At 38.6% G+C, this 21405-nt stretch overlaps 1 protein-coding gene across 2 annotated transcripts in view; it reads left to right on the top strand.

Moving 5' to 3' along the window:
• EDRF1 (erythroid differentiation regulatory factor 1) overlaps positions 1 to 21209 on the top strand; it is a 29820-nt gene extending 8611 nt beyond the window's left edge. For both annotated transcript variants that reach the window (XM_032988797.2, XM_032988796.2), the window contains 16 exons: positions 28 to 175; positions 250 to 358; positions 676 to 787; positions 4874 to 5134; positions 6621 to 6692; positions 6805 to 6955; positions 9192 to 9380; positions 10470 to 10670; positions 11055 to 11273; positions 12537 to 12760; positions 13181 to 13339; positions 13816 to 13965; positions 14619 to 14772; positions 15038 to 15153; positions 15903 to 16066; positions 19082 to 21209. In XM_032988797.2, coding sequence (XP_032844688.1) covers positions 28 to 175; positions 250 to 358; positions 676 to 787; positions 4874 to 5134; positions 6621 to 6692; positions 6805 to 6955; positions 9192 to 9380; positions 10470 to 10670; positions 11055 to 11273; positions 12537 to 12760; positions 13181 to 13339; positions 13816 to 13965; positions 14619 to 14772; positions 15038 to 15153; positions 15903 to 16066; positions 19082 to 19253 — 2601 coding nt within the window. In that variant the 3' untranslated portion in view covers positions 19254 to 21209. The remainder of the gene's footprint in view (positions 1 to 27; positions 176 to 249; positions 359 to 675; positions 788 to 4873; positions 5135 to 6620; positions 6693 to 6804; positions 6956 to 9191; positions 9381 to 10469; positions 10671 to 11054; positions 11274 to 12536; positions 12761 to 13180; positions 13340 to 13815; positions 13966 to 14618; positions 14773 to 15037; positions 15154 to 15902; positions 16067 to 19081) is intronic.
• Positions 21210 to 21405: the final 196 nt, after the last annotated feature.

The following is a 21405-nucleotide window of genomic DNA, read 5'->3' as shown; positions in this document are numbered from 1 at the left end:
TTGAGTTTTAACATATATTCCTTGCAGAAATACGAAATGATCAAGACTGAAGATATTCCAAATTTGGAAAACTCTAATTTTTCTACCAAAGTGATAAAAGATATTGCTCAAAATATCTTATCTTTTCTGAAATCAAATTGCACCAAAGAAGGACATACTTATTGGTTATTTAAGGGTAAGTAGATCTAGAACAATTTGAAAAGATTTATGTTGATGTCCTGTTGATTAATGAAAGGTCTTCCCTTGCAGCAAGTGGGAGTGATATAGTAAAGCTCTATGACCTAACCACCCTTTGTGAAGAGACAGAAGACAAATACCAAAACCCATTTACAATGCCAGTGGCAATTCTTCTGTACAAGTGAGTTTTTATAATTTTTGTTGTAATACTTAGCTCTTGGTGTGGTTATATTAAGAATACAGACCAAAAATTATGATGAAATGAAAATAATCTTTTACACATAAGCTTGGTAAGCCTCAGTCCCACTAAATCAAAACTGACTTTCTCCTTTTCACCATTTTTCCATGTAAACTCTTGCTGAGTAAGTCTTGTAGACCCACCATAAAGTTTGGGAGATCTACGTTCGCAGTAGTATTGTTTAAAGCTTTTTTTTTTTTTTTTCTTTTAGCACAAAGAAATTATCTAGGGATTTACTATTTCGTTCAACTTCCTTTTAGAGTTGCTTGCAATATGATGCTGAAGAAAAACCAAAACAAGAAACACTATGGCACTATCAGAACTTTGCTCCTTAATTGTCTTAAGTTATTAGACAATGGCAGACATCCTCAAGTAAGTTACATGTTTTCTTGTAGCTTTGTGTAAATATAATAGAAATGCTGTCATTGTAATACACCTGGTAATATTTTGTGTGGTACTTCCTCCTCCCTTTGCAAGGGAGAGAATTTAAAGTTATTTATAAACTTAGAAATTTCTTTGTTTAGAGAAGCCCCAGACTTACTTTTTTTTTTTTTTTTTTAATTAGTAGCCTTCACTTATCCTCATTGCTGCACAGGTCTTCTGTCCTGCTCTAAAAAAGAAACTTGTCATTACATTTGCTCTTTTACTCTCGTTCCCGAAGAGCACTTTTGTGTTTGGAAGCTGTACAGACACTGAAGCAGATCTTACTCACATTTTGCAATGTCTAGCTATAAGAACATTTTTACTCTGAAGGTGTTTGAATGCTGGGACAGGTCAACCAGTGGGGTTATAGAGTCTCCATCCTTTGAGATACTTAAAGCCCGACTGGACATGGTCCTGAGCAACCTGCTTTGAGCAAGGGGGTTGGGCTAGTAAGTCTCCAGGGTTTTCATCCAACCTCAGCTGTTCTGTGGTAGGTGGGAGAGTCAGAAAACAGAACCTCAAACTCTTGGTCTCTTCATTAGTCCATTGTATCAGTCATTGGAATGTTGAGATGCTCTGCACTTTGAGAAGATGTAAGAAAAGTAGTGAAAAGGGGATGAGGCTGTATTGACCTCCTTTATTCCAGATACTTGGTTCTGGTTTCTCTTCTGAGAAAAACAGAATCCAGTTGCCCTCAAAGACAGGTAGTTTATTAAAGATTAGGGATGTAAAGAAGCTGTGTATATCTTAAGTATTACTGCTGCCAGATGATCTAGCTTCCTTTATAGTTGCAGGAGATAATGGGATGTGCTGCTTTCTCATTGGGATTTTGTCTGAGTCTATTCACAATCTCCTCTGTCTTAAATTGAGAAATCTGTAGGTTCAGGATGGCATAAGGGAGTATCAGTGTGTTTAACCAAAAATAAACTGGGAATACTGCAGGAGGCTTGGAAGTTGATTGGACAGGAACTGCTTTATGCAAGCTATGGTACACTGACATGATAATGCAACATTTTTACTATTTATAGGCAACACATCGTAAATTTCAAAAAGAAATATCTATACTGAAACTGAAATCTAATCCAAAATATAGCAATTTACATGTAAGTGGTCTAGATTAAGGTGTTTTCAACCAAAAATTGATCCCAAAAATGCGATATGAAATACTTATTAAGGTTGTGGAAAGCTCTTAAAATCCCACTAGAAGCTCTTAAAAATACATTTTTGCTTGTGTAAGATCCTTCCCTCGTTTGCCTCTTGTGATCTACAAGCTTTTAGAATGGGTAATACTTATTCTCTACCAGCTGGTTTCTATTCTCTTCTCAACTTGATCAGGCTTGAATCCTTTTCCCTTCCCTGTGCAGGATTTTTAACTCCATAAGTATTTAGTAGGGCAGGAGAGAGTGCTTTTTTGAGTTGGTTAAATGAATTCATACGGCTGCACAGTTGTGGCCTTTGCCTTACCAGCAGTTGTACGTTGGTTCAGAAAACAGCCTGGTAGAATAACTAATTTTCTGGGATTTTTTTTAACACCTCTGCAAAAAGCCCTCTAAAAATATGCAAGAAGTATAAAATGTTGTTTGGCTGGCAGTTTAGCCAAATGTCTAATGCTAAAGGGCTGTTCTGGTGGAAAGTTATTTAACGTACTTTACATGGTGTAGCAGTGCTGCTGTGGATAATTGGTATCTCACTTCTCTTTGTATGGAATTGCTGGACTGTATTCTGGTCTGGTCTTACTAGACTCCAGCAGAACCAGGAGCTAGAATATGCCCTTTATTACCAGAACCAGGAACGAGTATCCCTGCTGTCCTAAAGAGAGGGCTTCAGTGTGGTATTACATGTAATGTCTTTTTTGAACACTCAGAAGTAGAGAGGATGTTGGGAAGTGGAAGAAATGAATGTGACCACAGTTTATTATATGGTACTGAGCTTTTGTATTTTTTTCTTTTTTTTTTAATTCCCTCTACTTCCTTGCTACCCTATTGCTGTGTTTTAGAAATTACTCTTGACACTTTTTATATTCAGAATGTTCAGGAAGTAAAATGTAGGAGTTGATATCCCTAAGGTGAATTTCAGGAGAGTTGATTGCAAGTCCTTTACTCAACAGTCACTTGGCATTGAGTGGACAAAAGGCGTCTTGAAAGCAAGAGATTTTACTGTAAAAATGTGTTTGAGAACGTATGCTCTGTCATAGTCACTCCATGTGCATGAAGCTATAATGCAAGTCTTTTGGCAGCCAGATCCTCCTTAAGGTGCCTAAATCCAAAAGTTCAAGCCTGAAAGCTATTACTTGGTGTTTGCATAATCCTGGAGCTGCACAAGAGTCAGTAATTTAAGGTGGGGCCTAAGCACTTAGTATAAAGCTGTTCATTCCAATTTGGGGACCAAGTGCCCAAAAGCATGTCACTTTAAAGCATGTGTGTGTGTGTTGGAATTTTTTTTTTTTGTTAGCTGGATCTGATCTAAATTTCTTAGCATATTTGACTCATCCCTTATTGTCAGAACTCCTCACGATAGGAGTGAGAGCTGTCTGAGCGAGAGCTCAGTCTTCAAGTAAACCTGAGGTAGAAAGAGAAGGGCTTAACATTTATTGTAAGGATTATTTATTGTATTGTTCTTACTGGCTTAATTGTTAGATGCGTTTATAGTTCCAAGATAAACTTTTCTCTGAGCACTTCTGTTCTTGGAGGAAATAAGTGTATGTATGTGTGCTTATAGGGTGTAAACATATTTCTCATCTTTCTGTCTTAGTCTTTGATACTAGACCAGCTTGGCTTCCAGATGCTCATGTTCCTTCTATTCTGAGCAGTACAGTTAGGCAAGAAATGAGGTTGAACTTTGGTACATCTTGCCTCAAGGCTTTTTATTTCTGTATAAACCCAAACTGAAGCAGGAGGGAATGCTGCTTGTTTTAGGCTATCACCAGTGTGTGCTGTATTTCTCCTGGCTTATTGTATAGTTTTAATTCCTTTCTTGATATGAAAATCAAGCTACAATTACCTCTACTAGTATATGTTGTTTGTGCCCTGATGTCTTGCTTGACCTTTTGAGTTTCAGTGTGAATCTCCTATTTGTTGGGTTGTCGGTTTTGGTGGGGTTTTTTTGTTTGCTTTTGAAAAGTTGAAATAGCTGTTCTAAATTTTTAGTACTGTGGATGTTGCTGCTGCTACAGGATAGCTTTTAAATACACGTCTAATATCTCCTCATTCATCAATGCATTTGGAAACTCTGGCAGTGTATAGTACTAAAGTACATAGAGGAATAAACTGAAGAAGGAGGAAGGAATGAAATGCACACCCCTGAATGTTTAGCCCTACCAGAACATAGCTTTTGTTACTCCCTCATTTTTTTTCCAAATGACAGCAGTACAGAGAAGAGAAAAGGTAAATACCATTTTCTTACCATCAACTAAGAAGATAGCTGCTGTTGGATTTTTGTTTTTGTTCTTTTTTTATAGCAGATTTTATCTTGCTTGCCTGATGTAGAACAAAAGTGGAGAAGGTGAAAGCTCTGGAAGGCAGCATAGCTGCAGTTTGAGAGACTCTGTAAAACTCAAAAGATGCAAATAAACAAGGAGTTTTTTTGGGGTAACGCTGAAAAGAAGTAAATAGGGAGATCAAGACCTTCTCTTATTTTTTCTTTTAAAGGAAAAAAACAAAGCTGTGTTCCAAATGCCAAAGCTGTATTCCCAATTTTACCTTTAGACCCTCACTTGTAAAACAGTAGATGAAGTCCTTGTGAGGTGGTGGTTGAAACCACACGTGGGTAAGGTTGATTGCAGGGGCTGCATGCACATATATAGTTAAAAACATGCTGTCTGCAGTGATTAATTTCTTAAATATTGTTAAAAATTCAGTGCTCAAACATACGGTCACACAGTATGTGTGTGTGTACAGGCTGTATTTACTACTTATCAAATACCTACTTGCATGTACTGTTTACTCCCTATTCTAAGATAAGTTATATTGATGTTGCCTCTCAAGAAAAATTTAACTTGAAAATAAATCACTATTTTTTTTTCTCTTATTTAAAAAGATTATTGCTTCAGCAAACTACATGTTATCAGAGCTTTTTCAGTTGGACGAACCTAAAAAAGATGATGGTACAGACTTCCCTATAAATGGAAATTCTGATGAAAGTTACAGTGAGGAAGAAGAAGAAATGCCAGACAGTGATGAAAACGGTTCTTACAGTAACAGTTCTGATCCACCGGATGACAATAAAGCAGTGGCTATAATCAAATCTGTTGGAGAGTTATCAGTACCAGAAAAATACAAGTCTGTTCATCGCATACGTGTAAGTGACGGTGTAGATTTTTTTTTTTTAAGGGTTTTCTTGAAAGATTCAGTTCATGTAGCAAGGTTTGTTACTGAAATTCAGTAACCTGTTAGTTTTGTCTTCAGGTTTACTGAAGCATGAGGCAGTAGGGAAAGAAACTTCTTATGAGCTGTCCATAAAATCTGAGGTCTTTACATTAAACCTACTCTACTGTAAAATGTAGATTTTTCCCCTGCTGCCTTGCATGTGTCCTTTATGGCATGATTCTGCATAGCTCGCTACAGGAAAATTATTCCTGACACAGCAACAGAGAAAATATTTCCAACCGTGGCCATGTGTAAGAGCTGTAGGTGACCACAAGTTTGTGTGGATACCTAGATTATTTTAGTTTTTTCTAGAGCAGGATTAACACTTGTTTGTTGTTTTTTTTTTTTTTTTTTTTTTTCTTTGGGAACATCAGCTACTTCATGTCCACAGAGTCTTTGATTTCCCTCTTTGATTTGTCTTTCCAAGGTAACTGGTCAGAATACAGCAATTTGATTTCCTTGAAATTTTGTTTATGCTTAATTTTAAGATAGTGATGAGGCTTTACTCTGCACATGTGTACATGTTGTGTCTAAGGGGACAGCTGCGTGCGTAACCACAGTATTCCTGAAACTTCATTGACATACATGTGCTTCGTAAATTAATCAGCAAAAGTGTAATACTGCTACCTTCATCACACTTTCTGTGTGTTATTACTAAAACAAAATAGAACTGGGAAGATCAGTGAAGAAACCGTTCGTAGCATTTTACTTGGGGTATTTTGCTTGTCTTTAACTATGTAGGGATATGATTATGGAATTATTCTAATTGGTAAAAAGCTAAATCTTTTTTCTAATGTCTGTTCTGAGTAGCAAAGAACAAGATTTCCTATACAAATTTGTAAATCTTATTGCTATCTTAATTTCTAGCACTTCAAGGTCCATCGGCTGAAAATACAACTTGTACAGGTGCAGAAGCACTGTTTTCCCTTTCTTCTCCCTCTTCTACTCCAGAAGAAAACAAAAATAACCCCACGCCATTCCCCCCCACCCCCCCCCCCCCCCCCCAAAAAAAAATCAAAATCAAACCCCCAAGGCATTGGGTTGTTCAAAAGTGATGAAAGTGCAACTTTGATGGATAGGCCGAGGAAATGATTTCTGCATAGTGTTGAATCTGCTTCTTTTCCTGGGTCTGCATTGCAGACCATCTGTGGATGCTTCTGTAATTACAATTACGGAAGAGACTCATCTCATCTCTTCTCTTTGCTTTGTCTTTGGGATTTCCAGGAGAGACCCAGTGTAGACAACCAGGTATAAAAATTGCTCACTGTGACATTTTATAGTGTAGAGTTCAGATGTTTCATCAACAGGTCTCCTTAACGCTCTCTCTGATTTGCGTTTTCTAGCCAGTAATTTTGATATTTCATATGTTGAATGCTTATTTTCTTCTTATTCCTTCCCTGCTGCCCCCCTCAATGAAGCCCAGTTGTGCGTTTCCTGTCTGCCATGGCACTGAGGAGCGCTGCAGGCTAGTGCTCAGCTATGTCCTGGAGGTAAGTTTACTGTCTACTTTCTAAGGGTGTTTCACTTAGTTCCCAACTGATGTATTCTGTAGTTGCTAAACATTGCTTTCAGGGTGAATTAAGTGATTATTTCTTCTTGCAGGGCTTGAAGTCTGTTGACAGTAGTCTTAAAAAAGAGGGTGACCTTCCTGCAGCTGATCCCAGCACTCCAATCCCACTGAAATATGAAGATGAATCCACCAGTGGTGGTCCCGAATGTCTGGAAAAACAGATAGCATTATTTTTAGACAAAAGTAAGTTGTATTGTTGTGCAAATAAGACCTTTCCAGTGCCAACACAAACTGCTGCTACTTTATTTTGATTGTCAAAATGGTGTCCTTATAAGACAGTAATTACACTGTTGCATAAGCAAAAGTAGTATACTGAGAATTGGAGAACAGTCTGATCCTTTTTAAATATTAAAAGAATAGCTCATTCAGCTTATTTTGCATATCAAAGCGTCTTTTATTACTGAACACATGGTTTTACTGTACCCTATTTAGATGTAACTCACAGATGACTTCCATAAGTATTTAGGGGTTTGGTATGTGGAGCACCATAAATTGTGTGGCTTGTTTTTAAAACAATCTTCATTCTTCTTTTGTGACGTAAGAAATTCTTCCACAAAATTTCCTATTCTGGCAGGTTTTTTCCCTACATTATGCTCGCTGCTGAATTGCATATAAAATGTTAAATAGGATTTGGGTTTTTTTTCTTTGTACCTCTACAGGTGTGGAAGGAAGCAGCAAATAAAAGACATTTTGTTTGCTTAAATACTCAAACTTCAAAAGTTTCAAGCTAGTCTATTTTATTTTCCTCTGCAGTGCCATAGAAGTGCGTAGGAAACGCTCTTCTGAAAGTAGTAGAGTTTTCTGCAGGATGAGAAGCCCCATAAGCATAACCCAGAAAGAAATTTAGGTCTTGCATACTTTTGCAAGTCTTTATTCTTTCCTTTTTTTCCCCCTTCGAAAATCTCTAAAGATTAAGCAAGTTCAGTTTTGAGTTACTCATTTAAGTGTTCTTATGCTTCTCTTCCAATTTTATGTTTTTCTCTTGAATGTCAGTGACCAGGAGATGCATGCAGACTTTCTTAGTTTTCATCAGGTATGTGACCACAGAATCGAACACCTCCATCAGAAAGCTCCGTTGTGTTGAGCTTGCATAACTTCTGCACAGTACAGTTAATGTGGACTGTGAGACTAATTTTTAGCAAGATCTACCGAGAAATTTTACCGAGGTCAGCTCAGCAGGAACAGTGTGCTTATTTCAGCTCTCCTGCAGCCAGGCTCTTGTCTTCTGCCTTCACAATTTGGAACTGATGACACATTGCAGCTGCTTGCCAGCTGGCAAGGCGGATGTCCGCATGTTGACTTTCTCTGCTTAGAAACAAGTGTTTCCTGGGGGATGTGGGAGATAAATATTGCACAGATCAGGAAAAAAAAAAAAAAAGTAGTTGATTTCTGAAGCTGTGCTGGGGTTCTTCCTTGAAGTAGCAGTGGTGCTACTTGTTCAGAACATAAGGATTGAATTCAACCAAGCATAAGGGAGAAACTTTCACTTCTCAAATATGTGAGTCTGTTTTCTGTGATGCACATTATGTAATTTCTTGGCTATGTGTGTATGTTTACATACCTATAGAATGGATAAGTGCTCTTAATTCTTGAAGAGAAATACTTCTGAATAGTATCTAGGTACAGTATATGTGCATTCTGTCTTTAACTGCATGAGTTGTTACTGTATTAGATTTCTCTTTGTCCTAACAGAAACACGTAGTTCTTCCAGAACTTACCAAAGATAGTGGGCTTGCAAGTCAGACCTTATAGGTCCATCTGTAAGCAAGACACTGATTTCTGTGTGCAAATATTGTCAGGACCAACTTCTGTCCTTTGGTATGCTTAAAGTCAGTGGCCTGTTCTTTCTGGTTCTATAACCACTGCAGCACTGAAGAAGGGGCCTTCATAATCTTCTGCTGATGTCTTGAAAGGAGTGTGAGAGGACATTAGTTTTTTTTTCCTTGTGGGAAGGACCATGTTACCCAGTTCCTTCTGTGCTGGAGGCTAAACCCACAAATGGAGGCTTTCTCACTTTGAGACTGTTCATACAGAAACAGAGCGTGTATCTTAAGGATTTGGTGGAGAACGTGACAAGTTATGCCTGTGGCTTTCCCGTTCTTTTCTACTTCATGGCATAGTCTGGGCCACTGCACCTGTATTTCAAAAGCTGTTGAAAGTAGGAGCAGTTAGCTGCGTTATCACTGTGCTCACTGTATTCGACCATCCCACTATCAGGTGGAGTACCTGGGAAAGTTCCAAGTATTGGGTCCCTTTTGCAGGTGAAAAATGTAGTGGCAGACAAGTTGGCATAACTCTACTTCTGTGGAGCTGTAATGAGGCAATTTACATTCTATCTGTATGCTGATGAAGTTGTGTCCAACCTCTGGCATATGTTACGGAGATGAGATTTACTGATGAGGTTCTGTTTGTGTTACAGTGGGCTCATTTCAGAAGGGTAAGCATTCCAGTCAGTCAGGAATGATTCCTGGATCGTGGCAATATAAAATGAAGCTCCAGCTCATTCTGAAATCATCAAAGGCTTATTATGTCCTATCTGATGCTGCTATGATTCTGCAGAAATATGGGAGAGCATTGCGATACATCAAGCTGGCTTTACAGTGCCATGGTAAGTTGCTGAATGAATTTGTCATCTGTGCCATTGCCTGTATATACCTTTCACAATACCAAATATTTCTCTCGTGCATGATTTATCTTAGTGGCATGGAGTGACAAATCTGACAACTGCGTATTCAGCTAAACTAAGCATCTAGCTCATTACTCAGGAGGGAAGTCTGTAGTAAGAATAACTCTTGTGTCTGGTGGAAAGGTGCTCCCATTTTGACAGATTGGGAAACTGAAGAGTGCAGATGTGGGGCTTCAGAGCACTTGAAGTTGGGAGAGTTGGTCCTGGTACCAAGACCAAAATAGTATTCCATGGTCTAAGTGCTAGTGCTGCAAGCAGATTTTTTTTCTTTTTTTTTTTTTCTTGGAAATGCCTGGTGGGTTCCTGATTCATTTAAGTATATTCCTGACTCTCAGAAATACCAAACGTGTTCATCAGCTGAATTGGATGCTCCTCTAAAATGAAATACATCCTCAAGTATTACCAAGGAAAACGAAGGAAGTAAAATCAGGCTGTTTAGAATATTATGAACGTAATGAAAATTGATTGGAAAATGCCATTATCTTAGTACTGTGCTGCTGCATTATCTTAGTGCTGCTGTTTTGCTTCCATATTTGTAGGGCTTGGGGCGGGAGGAAGCTTATAAAGCAACAACACTTGATCTTAACACAAAGCATCAATATGTTTATCAATACTTGAAAGCATTCTTCAGCTTTTAGTCTTTTAAAGACTTGAGAAACAAGTTTAAACTTTGCCTTTTGGAAATTATTTTTTCAGGCTGTGTCTTACCTGAGTTAATCTGTAGAAAGTCAAATTTCCTTTTAGTGAAATCTGAGATTAGCGTTTGTAATTGCCAGATTCACTGCTCATCTTGGCCAACATAGTTGCTCTTTTGAAACTGTCAGCTGCGTAGAGCAACTGTGACTTTAAAATAGGTTAGTAGTTCTTAGAAGAACATGTGTTTGCATACAGAGAATAAGTGTGACAGGTAACATAAAAGCCAATTATATCGTCAGTCTGTGTCAAACCTTTTGATGTGTAATTCTCTTCTTTCCTCCTCCCTCATCCATGGGATTCTTTTCTTTCTAACAGATACCTACTGTTGTCTCTGTGCCAGCATGCTTCCTGAAGTATTAGTATTTCTTTGTCAGTGTTTAACTCTTTGTGGAGATATCCAATTAATGCTTGCTCAAAATGCAAACAACAGAGCAGCATATCTTGAAGAATATAATTACCAGACAAAAGAAGATCAGGAAATATTACATAGTCTTCATAGAGAATCCAGGTGCCAAGGTAGGATACCGATAAAAGGTAACTGCCATGATTTGGTTATATGACAGACCCAGGTAATTTCATTGTGCTTTCTCAAAATGGTGCACTAGGAACAGGTCTGGAGGAGGGTTTATTACACCTCAGTTCTGTTTCGTTCAGAGAAAGCTTATCATGCCTGTCATATATAAGGAGATTGTCAAGATATTGTTTGACATGCCTGAAACAGTAAAATAACTGAAGACCGTAAGTGTTTAAATAATGGGTAAATTATATGTAGACATTGTGGGATTGTTATGACATGGGGCTTCTACTTGGTCATCTTTTGGGGCATTTTCCTGTAGAATATCACAGAATATCACAGTTTGTTTGGAATTTGACATGCAGGCTTTGCATTTTGTTTTCTAGTGTTTGCCTGGGCTACGGACTTGTCTACAGACTTGGAATGCCAACTTTCTGTCAGCTGTAAATGTTATGAAGCAGCTTATGAAATTTTACTTTTCAGTAATTTAAAAAACCAAAATCCAGAGCAGCATATACAGGTACTAAAGAGGATGGGTAATATCAGGAACGAGATTGGAGTGTTTTACATGAACCAGGCAGCTGCAGTGCAGACTGAGAGAGTGGGCAAGTATTCTTTTGTCCAATAGTTAATATTTCATAGAGCTACAGTGATCATAACAGTGTGAGAAATCTTGAGCATTTCTGATAAGGCCATTTAAAGAACTTTGCAGTGAATACTTTTCTGTAATTGATGTTATGTAACTTTAGTGTCCATTGTAAATATTGTCTGCAAAAGATTATGGTGGCTTGTACATTGTACTAAATTGACCCTAAACGGATAATGGAGTCTATATCTTTGGAGAAATTCTTTTAAAGTGTGTAGAATGCCCTCAAAAATCATAATGGAAACTTTAAACCAACTCTGTTATAGAAAGGGGGGCATGTTGCATTCTTGATTGTGTTCAGTTTAGCCCAGCATGAACAAGCATAAGTTTAATTTAAACTTAAGAATAGTTTCAGTGAAGTCAGTCTGAATTTTTTGGTAAGTAAATCCTTGGAGGCTTTGCTTTTGTTTTCTTTTTTGTTTGTTGTTGGTTTTGTGTTTGTTTTTTTGTTGTTGTTGGACATTTTTGTTTTTGTTTGGGGGGGTAGTGTTTGCTTTGAAGAAGTGGATTTTGTCTAAGCTTCCTTGTAGGGTAAGGTGTTTGGGTTTGGTGGTGTGTTTTTGTTTGTTTTTTGGTTTTTTTTTCTTGTTTTTTTTTTTTTTTTCCTTTTGAGAGCAAAGCCAATAATGTCTTGTTTTCACCCAAGAGTTCTATAAACTAAAAAATATTAGATGCTGGTGGTTCATTGTAAACAGCCTCAGTCTCCCAAATACCATCTGTTTTCAGTGACCTTTGTCCAATATTAATATTTGAAGGATTTGGGGTTGGAGTTTTAATTTTGCGATTTTTCATAATATCCTTGATCATGCAGATCTGCTATTTAGCTGAAGTCAAAGCTTGAATACTGAATTTCACTAAAATGTCCCTTTTCAGTTGTTTCATACTCTAAGTTTATAGAGGTAACTGCAGTACCCTGAATATTACTGTGGGGGAAAAAAAAAAAAAAATCCATATTTTATCCTGTTAATTTCCCCTGGGTTTTGTGTGTCATGTTATCACAATTCTTTTGAAAGTATAGTATGTGTAATAGTGCACTTTAGGTATTAAGATTTTCACGTTTGAAGTTTTCTTAAGAGTATTTTCCATTAATTGGGTCTTCAGAATCATTTATCAGCCTTAAATTCTACAAGGTCATTTACAAGAACTACTACATAATGGAAGTGTTTGTTTAGTATCTTTCAAGAATTTGAATGAGATGATAAGCCTTGTGTCTTAACCCTAGTGAGTAAAAACGTATCGATGACAGAGCAGCAACTCTGGAAGAAAAGCTTCTCTTGCTTTGAAGAAGGAATTCAGAATTTTGAGTCAATTGACGATGCAACCAATGCTGCTCTTCTGCTGTGCAACACGGGCAGACTGATGCGAATTTGTGCTCAAGCACACTGCACCACCGAAGGTGACTTCAAAAGAGAGTTTTCCCCAGAAGAGGCACTTTATTATAATAAGGTAATATACTACTTCTAGAATGGCCCATACCCTAATAGGCCTTTTACCATAGAATATTTATAAATATCTGCGAGTCTTGATGTAATAACTTGGGATACCTCTCCTGCTTTTGGATTGTCCTAACTCTCGCTGTATAGGCTTCAGTATTGTTGTTGAGGTTTGTTTCCTTTGCTCTGATACATCAAGTGCTGTGACATTCAGATCTTGATGTTTAACAGACTGCAATACCACACACAAGGGAGACTGAAATGCGTGGTTGGGATTAAAGTTATGACCAAAATGGGTGTAAGGAAAATACCGAAGAAGGCTCAGACAGATTATTTTGGAATGCTTCCTTTAGAATGAGTAAAGGGAAATTAATTTCTAGTTGCTATACACTTAAGCAGTAACCATCTACATGTTTTGTTTTATAATCTGTAGGCTATTGACTACTATCTAAAGGCATTAAGGTCACTAGGCACGAGAGACGTGCATCCAGCTGTTTGGGATTCTGTGAACTGGGAGCTGTCTACTACGTATTTCACGATGGCAACACTACAGCAGGATTATGCTCCACTGTCTCGAAAGGCTCAGGAACAGGTAATGCAGAGTGTTTGTGACACTGTCTGGTAAAATAAGCTGTCGTCTTCCTGAAAAGCTAAGCAGTGAGCAAAATTGATAGCGGAGTAACTTGTAAACCTTCCTTAGCAGAATAACTTGTAAACCTTCCTTAGCAGAATAACTTTGTAAACCTTCCTTAGCAGAATAACTTGTAAACCTTCCTTAGCAGAATAACTTTGTAAACCTTCCTTAGCAGAATAACTTTGTAAACCTTCCTTAGCAGAATAACTTTGTAAACCTTCCTTAGCAGAATAACTTTGTAAACCTTCTTTAGATTGAAGAATTCTTGTTGAGTATTTCTTGCAAACCATAAAATGTTTAGTCACTTGCCATTTTTAAGGTTTTGCTTAATGAAAAGATAGTGCTGCAAGTAGAGTTTTAACCCTGACATGTGCACATAGTGCTGTTCTAGTTCCCAAGTAATCACACATCATCTTTTTTGTTTTATTTTGTAGATAGAGAAGGAGGTTAGTGAAGCCATGATGAAGTCCCTGAAATACTGTGATGTTGACACAGTGTCTGCACGACAGCCTCTCTGCCAGTATCGGGCTGCAACCATCCACCACAGGCTTGCTTCCATGTACCACAGTTGCCTGAGAAACCAGGTATGAGTACAGTCAGTTTTAGTTTTGTGTGTAGGTTGCACACTTAACACGTCCAGTGTGTGCGGAGATTTGGTTAAAACACTTAAATATATTCCAACTACAGGTAGAATAAATATCAGAGAAATGTGGCTTATTTGCAAATCATTGGGAAATACAATGTTACTTTTAAGAGCAGTCTGTCCTATATAGAGTGTATTGAGCTTTATAGCTCTGTCTCTTTGCAATAGTTCTTTGCTCTCATAACAGAAGCCACTGATAGTAAATATTTTATTTGGTTTGGTTTTGTGTCCAAGCCACTTTTCTGATACTTCAGCAGCCAGCCTTCTGCTAGAACATTAGCATATGATTTATTAAAGCCTTAGTGTAGACTTGCATGTCACTTCCTGATTTTTTTTTTTTTTCCAAATTATTATTCTTTATGGTTAACTTAGTGTGAATTTGCTAGCATTAGCTATAAAATTACTATAGCTTCAAACAGGGCAGGCTGGTGATGTATCCTAGGAATGTGCAGACATTTAGATGAGCCATTATGAAATGAGCTGGGGCGTGGTTGTTGTTACCTCGTGTACCAATGTAGGTGGGTTTTTTCTAATGGTTACCTCACGAAGATGCAAACTGTCTGGGATTTAATATGTACCCTACTTTGAGTGCAGGTTGGTGATGAACATTTGAGGAAGCAACACCGGGTACTTGCTGATCTTCATTATAGTAAAGCAGTTCGACTCTTCCAACTCTTGAAGGACGCACCCTGCGAGTTCCTTCGTGTGCAGCTGGAACGAGTGGCATTTGCAGAGTTCCAGATGGCAAGTAAGTCTAGCTCTGTCTTACTACAGCAGCTTTCCAAACTACCATTACCTGTTTAGTTTAATTTTTAGATAACTTTGTATCTAAGAGCAGGAATAATCTGCTTCTCAGAATAAAGTTTTCTTCAACAGATGCATTTTTCTCTTACCGATTTTCTGTTGACTGGGACAGTACGTGCTTTTCTTGTGAGAATTCTTGAAATGTTTGGGTGGAAGAAAAAACTGCAATCTGTAACATAAGCCATTTGGGTCCTTCACTTTTTTTTCAGGTCAGAACAGCAGTGCTGGGAAATTAAAGACTTTGTTTGGGGCCCTAGATATAATGGTGAAAACCAACAGCGCGTTCCAGCTCATCAGAAAGGAGCTTGTGGCAGAAAGTGAACAGGTAAACAGAAGTCAAGTGGTCTGATTATCTGCTCCCTTGTATCCCTTGCGTTCACATAAAACTGGTCATTTGGCAATTTAAGATGTATTGCTTGGTTACTTTTCAGTAGAACTAGTTGCTTAAATAGCGTGGGCAGGGTCTGAACCTATTGCAATTCACTGCTAGCCTTTAAGTGGAAGTGAATAAAAAAAGAAGTTGCTATAGAACAAACCTTTCATCTGGAGATGGATTAAAACATGTTTGTATGTGGATGTATATACTGAGTGAATGGGGTTCTGTGCAATGCTGTATTATCCCTTAAAAAGTTGTCTTAAAGGACTTATGAATGTATGTATAATATAAATGGGAATTCTCTCTATGTAGTATATCTAATATTGAAATATTGAAATGTGGAAGGTTAACTGTAGTTAGTGTTTGTAGGTTCTTGATGCCTAAATAATTAATTACTTGCAATATATGATGTGTGTTCATCCCTTGCTGGCAATTTCAGCGATTAGATTGAATACTCAAGTCCATGTTTTTATAAGGAGATACTCCAATATATATGTACAACACTGGCAGCCAGTGTACCGTGTGGATCTGAGCTGACCACTAGAAGCCCCAGGAACAGGGTGTCGTGGCAATTGTGACGTTGGCACCACTCCTGTAAAGCATTAAGCTAACCTGCAAGGGTGGTTGTCTGACTTTGCTGAAGTGTGTTGAAATGGTGGGGTTGGGTGAAGTGATTTTTGTGTTTTCTCTCCTTGTAGATGAGCAAGGATAAAAGTAGTGCTGAGAATATGTCACCTCATGATTCCTCTGCTGGCCTTAACAAAGAAGAAGTATTGAAACTTCTTAGTATTTTTGAGTCCAGAATGTCATTCCTTCTCCTCCAATCCATTAAATTGTTAACTTCAACCAAAAAAAAAATTGGGTAAGTTGAACCTTGATATGTGTGCGTAGATGTGGTGCTCATCCCTAAATCCATACAAACTCCGTGCTCTTAAGCACGCAGGAAAGTGTGATACCAGTTCTTTTATGGAGGTGACCCTTCTGTGTGGAGAAGGAGCTGAGACGCGCTTTGATCATCTAAATTTTTCACGTTTTCTGTGGGGTTTGTGTGTAACTGAGGGAATGGCCAAGGAACATCTTCACTGAGTGTGTCTTGGCAGCTTTTATCTCTCCCCTTCGCTGATAGCAGGCCAGGATTGAGCAAGGAAAGAAGACTGGAAGGGCTGTATCCAAATAGGAAAATAATAGTTTGTAGTTCCTGTCCGAAATGCACGGTGCCGTTGGGGATCACTGATGCTTTATCGTGCTCTGAGGTGTCTAACTTATCCTTTAGAGGATACCAGTCTTGTGTCCTTCATAGTTGTGAATTCACACACAAAGCAGTCTAACTTGGACCGCCGTAATTTTCCTGGCATACCTTTCATTGTCTCTTTGATCAAACTGTTTGGGGAATGAGCTATGTGTATATGGTGTCCTTTATCTTAACCAACGTTGGTCTACAGCTGTGACCGAGCACTTGAAAGTCAGTGGGGGAGAAACTACTGTGTACTGCTGATCTTTTGATGTATCTTGATAAAATGTGTCAGCGACAGCATCGTTTAGTGAGCAGAATACTTCACAGTAAATGTAGGCACATCAGAAATGCTCTAAGTAGAGGGAAATGTGTATGGGGGAGATGCCGGCGTTAAAGAATTCTCTAATGCCTGATGACGTGCAGTGAAATAATAATCTTGCCTTGCTGCTGTGGGATTCAGAACAAACGTGACTCCTCCTTTTTGTGTTGACCTTGAAGTGTTGTTGGGATTAGGTGTGGCAGTGCAATTCCTCACACTACTCTTGCTTCTGTTGGTTTGATTTGAATGCGTGCATTATTGCTTTTGGGATCCAGAAAATACCTTTTATTCCCTTTGCAGCAAACGTGTTTGATTGCAGAAGCTACAGCAGCATTCGATTGCTGTTTCTGTTGTTGTATAAAGTTAACTTATAAAAACGTGGCGTTCCTTCTAGTACGTAGTTCTAGAGAATTCTTTTCTTGTTAGAAGTTGTGTTACTGGTTTTTCAGATTGAAGCACTGCTGATGCAAGTGCTGTTTTGCTAAAAGTAAACTGCGAAGTGAATTCATTCTGCACAGTAACTTGTCTGCTGACAGCAGGAGACTGGCAAATAGAAAAACATGAGATAAGAAGAAAGCCCGGGTGCTTTCTCAGCAGTGCTTTAGGTGCGGTGTGAGGTACTCTCACTTTTTAAAAAAGAGCTTCCACAAGGTGGCAATCTGAATATGGGAAATGCAGAGAATTAAAGTACAATTTGTATGTAACCAAGTAGATGTCCCAAGGAACAGAGTAAATTAGTTTAGTTCTGTTACCTCATAATATGGGTTAGTGGTATAAAACAAAAAAACTCGTGTTTTGGGGTTTTGGTTTTTTTTGTTTGTTTGTTTGTTTTGTTGTTGTTTTGTTTTTGTTTTTGTTTTTTTTATGGAGGTTTTTCCTCCTGTTTACTTTCTCATTGTCTCTCTTTTGTGGGGTTTTGTACGGAAGATTTATATAGGAAACCTGTTACAGTTTTAATATGAATACTGTGAAATGGAAGTGTTGCTGTAATGTGTTAAACTTGATTCAACAACGATGGATTGAGGCTAAGCTTAAAACTGTCTTTTTTAATCTTTCTAGTACTTTGTGTACATCTTGTACATTTTCTCAGTTCTGCTTTGTAGAAGAAGATAACGTCTGGCTTCTGTTTTAATAATAAGCTGAAAAGGGAGGAAATTGTAGCTCACAAATGCTGTTTCAGGGTCTCAGAAGCACTTTGGCAGAGAACTGGAGAACATGTGGCAAAATTAATGTTTGATAGTGAAACTTGCAGGCTAGCAATAAAATTGGATGAAATCAGAGTTTCACCCTCTAAAAGTTAAATGCATAAGCGTGACTGAACTTGGCTATGTAAATTGGAGGAAAGAAGGGATTGGAAGTAATGCTTCCTTCTGGGGATTGTTGTAACTTATCCTGGAAATACTTTGCATGTCAGTGGCTTTTTATTGACTACCCGTTCTGTTTAATAAATAAACCTGTCTGATTTCTGCCAAGTGTTATGAATTTAATTTGTTTCACCATTTCTTGGTAATTCCCAAAGCCTTTGCAATTAAACTGACTGCTGCTTGCACACATACACCCTTAATTTATAATTCATTTATCATATCAATGGCAGCATTTTTTTTTTTTTCTAGTTTGGGTCACTTATTTATTAGTCTTTGACATTAAATGTAGCAGAGGAGGGGTGACAGTGTGGAAGCAGACAGTACATGTGATAAGTGATTTACAGTATTTACCCAATGGAGAAAATTGGTAGGAGCTCAGACTGCAGCCTGGCAAGAGAGGAAAAGCTCTTTTGAGTAGAGATATTGAGCATGGAACAGTCTCTATTGTAGGGAAAAAGCTTAGATGTATGGAATGGAGGGAATGAGGGTAGATCATGGGCTTTAGACTTGAACAGGAAGGTGATGTCTGGAGTGGTTTAGAGGGGAGAGGGAATGGCAGGAGAGCAAACGGACCGCGTCTCCTGAGCATTCATGTGTCTGTCTGCCTCTGGCATGATCAGACTGGACACTAACTTAGGCAAAAGTACAGAGTTTTGGCATGGAGACCTTGATTCGGAGGGTTTATGATGTGACATGGGATTATGAGTTAATAAAATGGCCAGACTGGAGCTGAATAAAAATTGGAACACCTTATCTCTCCTGTAGTATGAACAGAGACTCCGACTGCAGCGCTGAGAAACGGTAGGAAATGGGAATTGAGGAAGTGAGAGACTCAAATCAAAATGCCAGCCACGAGGTTTCACAGGGACAGGCATCAGTGTTGGTGCTTAGTAATTGTTTTGATAACACGCAGAATAAAAGATTGCCGTCAATAGTTTGTATTATCCGTTTTCTTTATAGGGGCATCAATGAAGAAGAAGTTGTTCTTAAAACAAACAAGCAAGTTTACTCCCTGCTGTTGCGTGCAACTGCTAACAAAAGCATGACTCTGCTAGAACGAATAGAGGTAATCTTAAATTTACTGGAACAGCTGACTCAAAATAACGAAGCTAGTGCTGGAGGAATTCAGTGACTGAAATGCTGCTAAACAGCAGAAACAGTGCCTTGCTATGCATGGGATCAGAGGCATTTTTTCCCATGTGATATCTGTGTTTATTGAAGGTGATAAAATCACCTACACTGTTACATCTGGGAACAGGAATTCCTTTTGATCCTGCCAGAACTCTGCAGTGGTTGGGTTGCTAGAGTTTCTTTCTTTGAAATGCCAGTTTGGGGGTCTGGATAGCCAACGTAACCATTTGCCATGTTGGAGAAATTCATAGTTTTTCTCTTACAGGTATTGGGCTTTGCAGTGATATAAATGTTTTGCATAAAAATGTAATCTCACAGTTGCTCTGGTTTGGTATTGAATGAAATACACTTTGTAAGCAAGGCTTCACTGGAACACTGTAACCCGTACCGTGAACTGAAGTTGTACAAGGAAACTTCTGTTGAGTATATGGACACAGTACTTTTATTACAGTCACTATCCTGCACAAAACTCTGTGCCTTTCCAGCTTTGATGCAAGAGTCTTGCAAGTATTAGCCATCACTGGGACTTCATTTATGCCAGAAAGTGAATGGTTTTAGTTGTGTTTGAATTGATTAAGAATAGTATTATCTTTTTCAGACTTGAAACTGTGAATAAATGAGAGCATATTTTTAAATAAAAGTTTATTTATTAAATATAAACTCACAAATTGGTGGTTGGTTTTTTTGGTTTTTTTTTTTTTTTTTGTTACGACTGTTATGACCCACATCAGAGAAGCAAGCTGCTCAGCAGAATTAAAACTATTTGAAAGGAAGTAGGGCCTGGAAGAACTGTAAAATTGGGCCTAACAAATGAGCGTAGTCTGAATCTCAGCATATGAGGACTCTGCTTTCCAGAAATATGTATTACTTGAAGTTCTCAAACACAACATCTGATGTCTTAGTACTACTTTAGAAATAAATGTGGTTCATTATTGTATAATAACAGTGTAAAACACTGTTTATTATAAGGTATTAAGGGTTCCTACATGTGTGGACACATGTATTTTTTTAATCTTTATACTTAATACACAAGTAGTTAATTCACTATTTAAGATGCTTGTTCTGAGGTGGTGATTCTATCTCTCAGCATGAGAGGAATAATGATGGGTTTTTAGGGGATGTGTTTTCACCCTGGAATTTATAGAAATGTAGAGTTATTTAGAAATTACAGTTTATAGAAATTTCTATCCTGACAATTTAGACCTGGTTTTACAGGTGCATCCTTAGATCCGTCTTCAGAAGAAACCTGATCGTTCTCACAGAGCACAAACGCACCTGAGAGAAGCAAAAGCACCTCGTGAAAGGATGGATGATGGGCTTTGTATGTATCTCCTCTGCTGCTTCTGATTTTTCAGTGGTGGATTTGAAACGGAAGGCAGAGCTCGGGGTTCTGTGTCTTTCCCTGCCTTCCACCCCAGGGCTGGCTCCATGCAGCACCCCTTCCACCCCCCTCGCTTTTGGCGAGGTCAAAGCTGCAGAAAAACGAGCAGCAGGTTTCTGATGTAAGATGGCTAAAAGCACTGTGCTTGAAATTGTTATCATTGGGAAGCCTGGCAAGGGTGAGGGGTAGAATAAATATGTTCAGGACAAAAATCTCTTCTTCAGAGCAGAGGAGCTGAGGGGTGACTAAGCAAGGCTGCTGAGATCAGTAGCAGTGGCTCAGGTGCAGAGAACAGAGATATTCCTGGTTAGAGAACATTAATGTCCTCCTGGGACTGAAACAGGTGCCTAAATGGGCTTTTTTAGAAAAAGATTTTGCCTGCCTGAACGCATTTTACTGGCATAGCACTGCACAGCTCCGTGCTGAAAGGCAGTGCTTCCTCCTGGGGAAATCGGAGGTTGCCCGCACGCTTTGGGAAGGGAGGGAGGAATGGAAAAGGGTGGAGGGGGAGCAGGCACCAGTGGGGAGGGTTTTCTGCAATTTCCCCCCACCCCAAAAAAAAAAAAAAAAAACAAACCACCACTGAAATGAGTAAGTAGTCAGAAAACACCCATTTTGTTTCTGCAGCTTTTAGAAGCAGCTGCCAGCAGCTGCCTGTGGGCACTGCCCCGGGTTTGTAGCACTTGCCAGAGGGCTGTCAGCCCTGCCAAGCAGCGACAGGCTCTTGGTGTGATGGGGGGGGAGGTGGCGTAACCTCCTCCCGCTGCCTTGT

The sequence above is a fragment of the Tyto alba genome, unplaced genomic scaffold (assembly GCF_018691265.1).
Source record: "Tyto alba isolate M040663 unplaced genomic scaffold, T.alba_DEE_v4.0 Super-Scaffold_1, whole genome shotgun sequence".
Classification (NCBI taxonomy): domain Eukaryota; kingdom Metazoa; phylum Chordata; class Aves; order Strigiformes; family Tytonidae; genus Tyto; species Tyto alba.
This window is presented reverse-complemented; position numbering and strand designations above follow the sequence as displayed.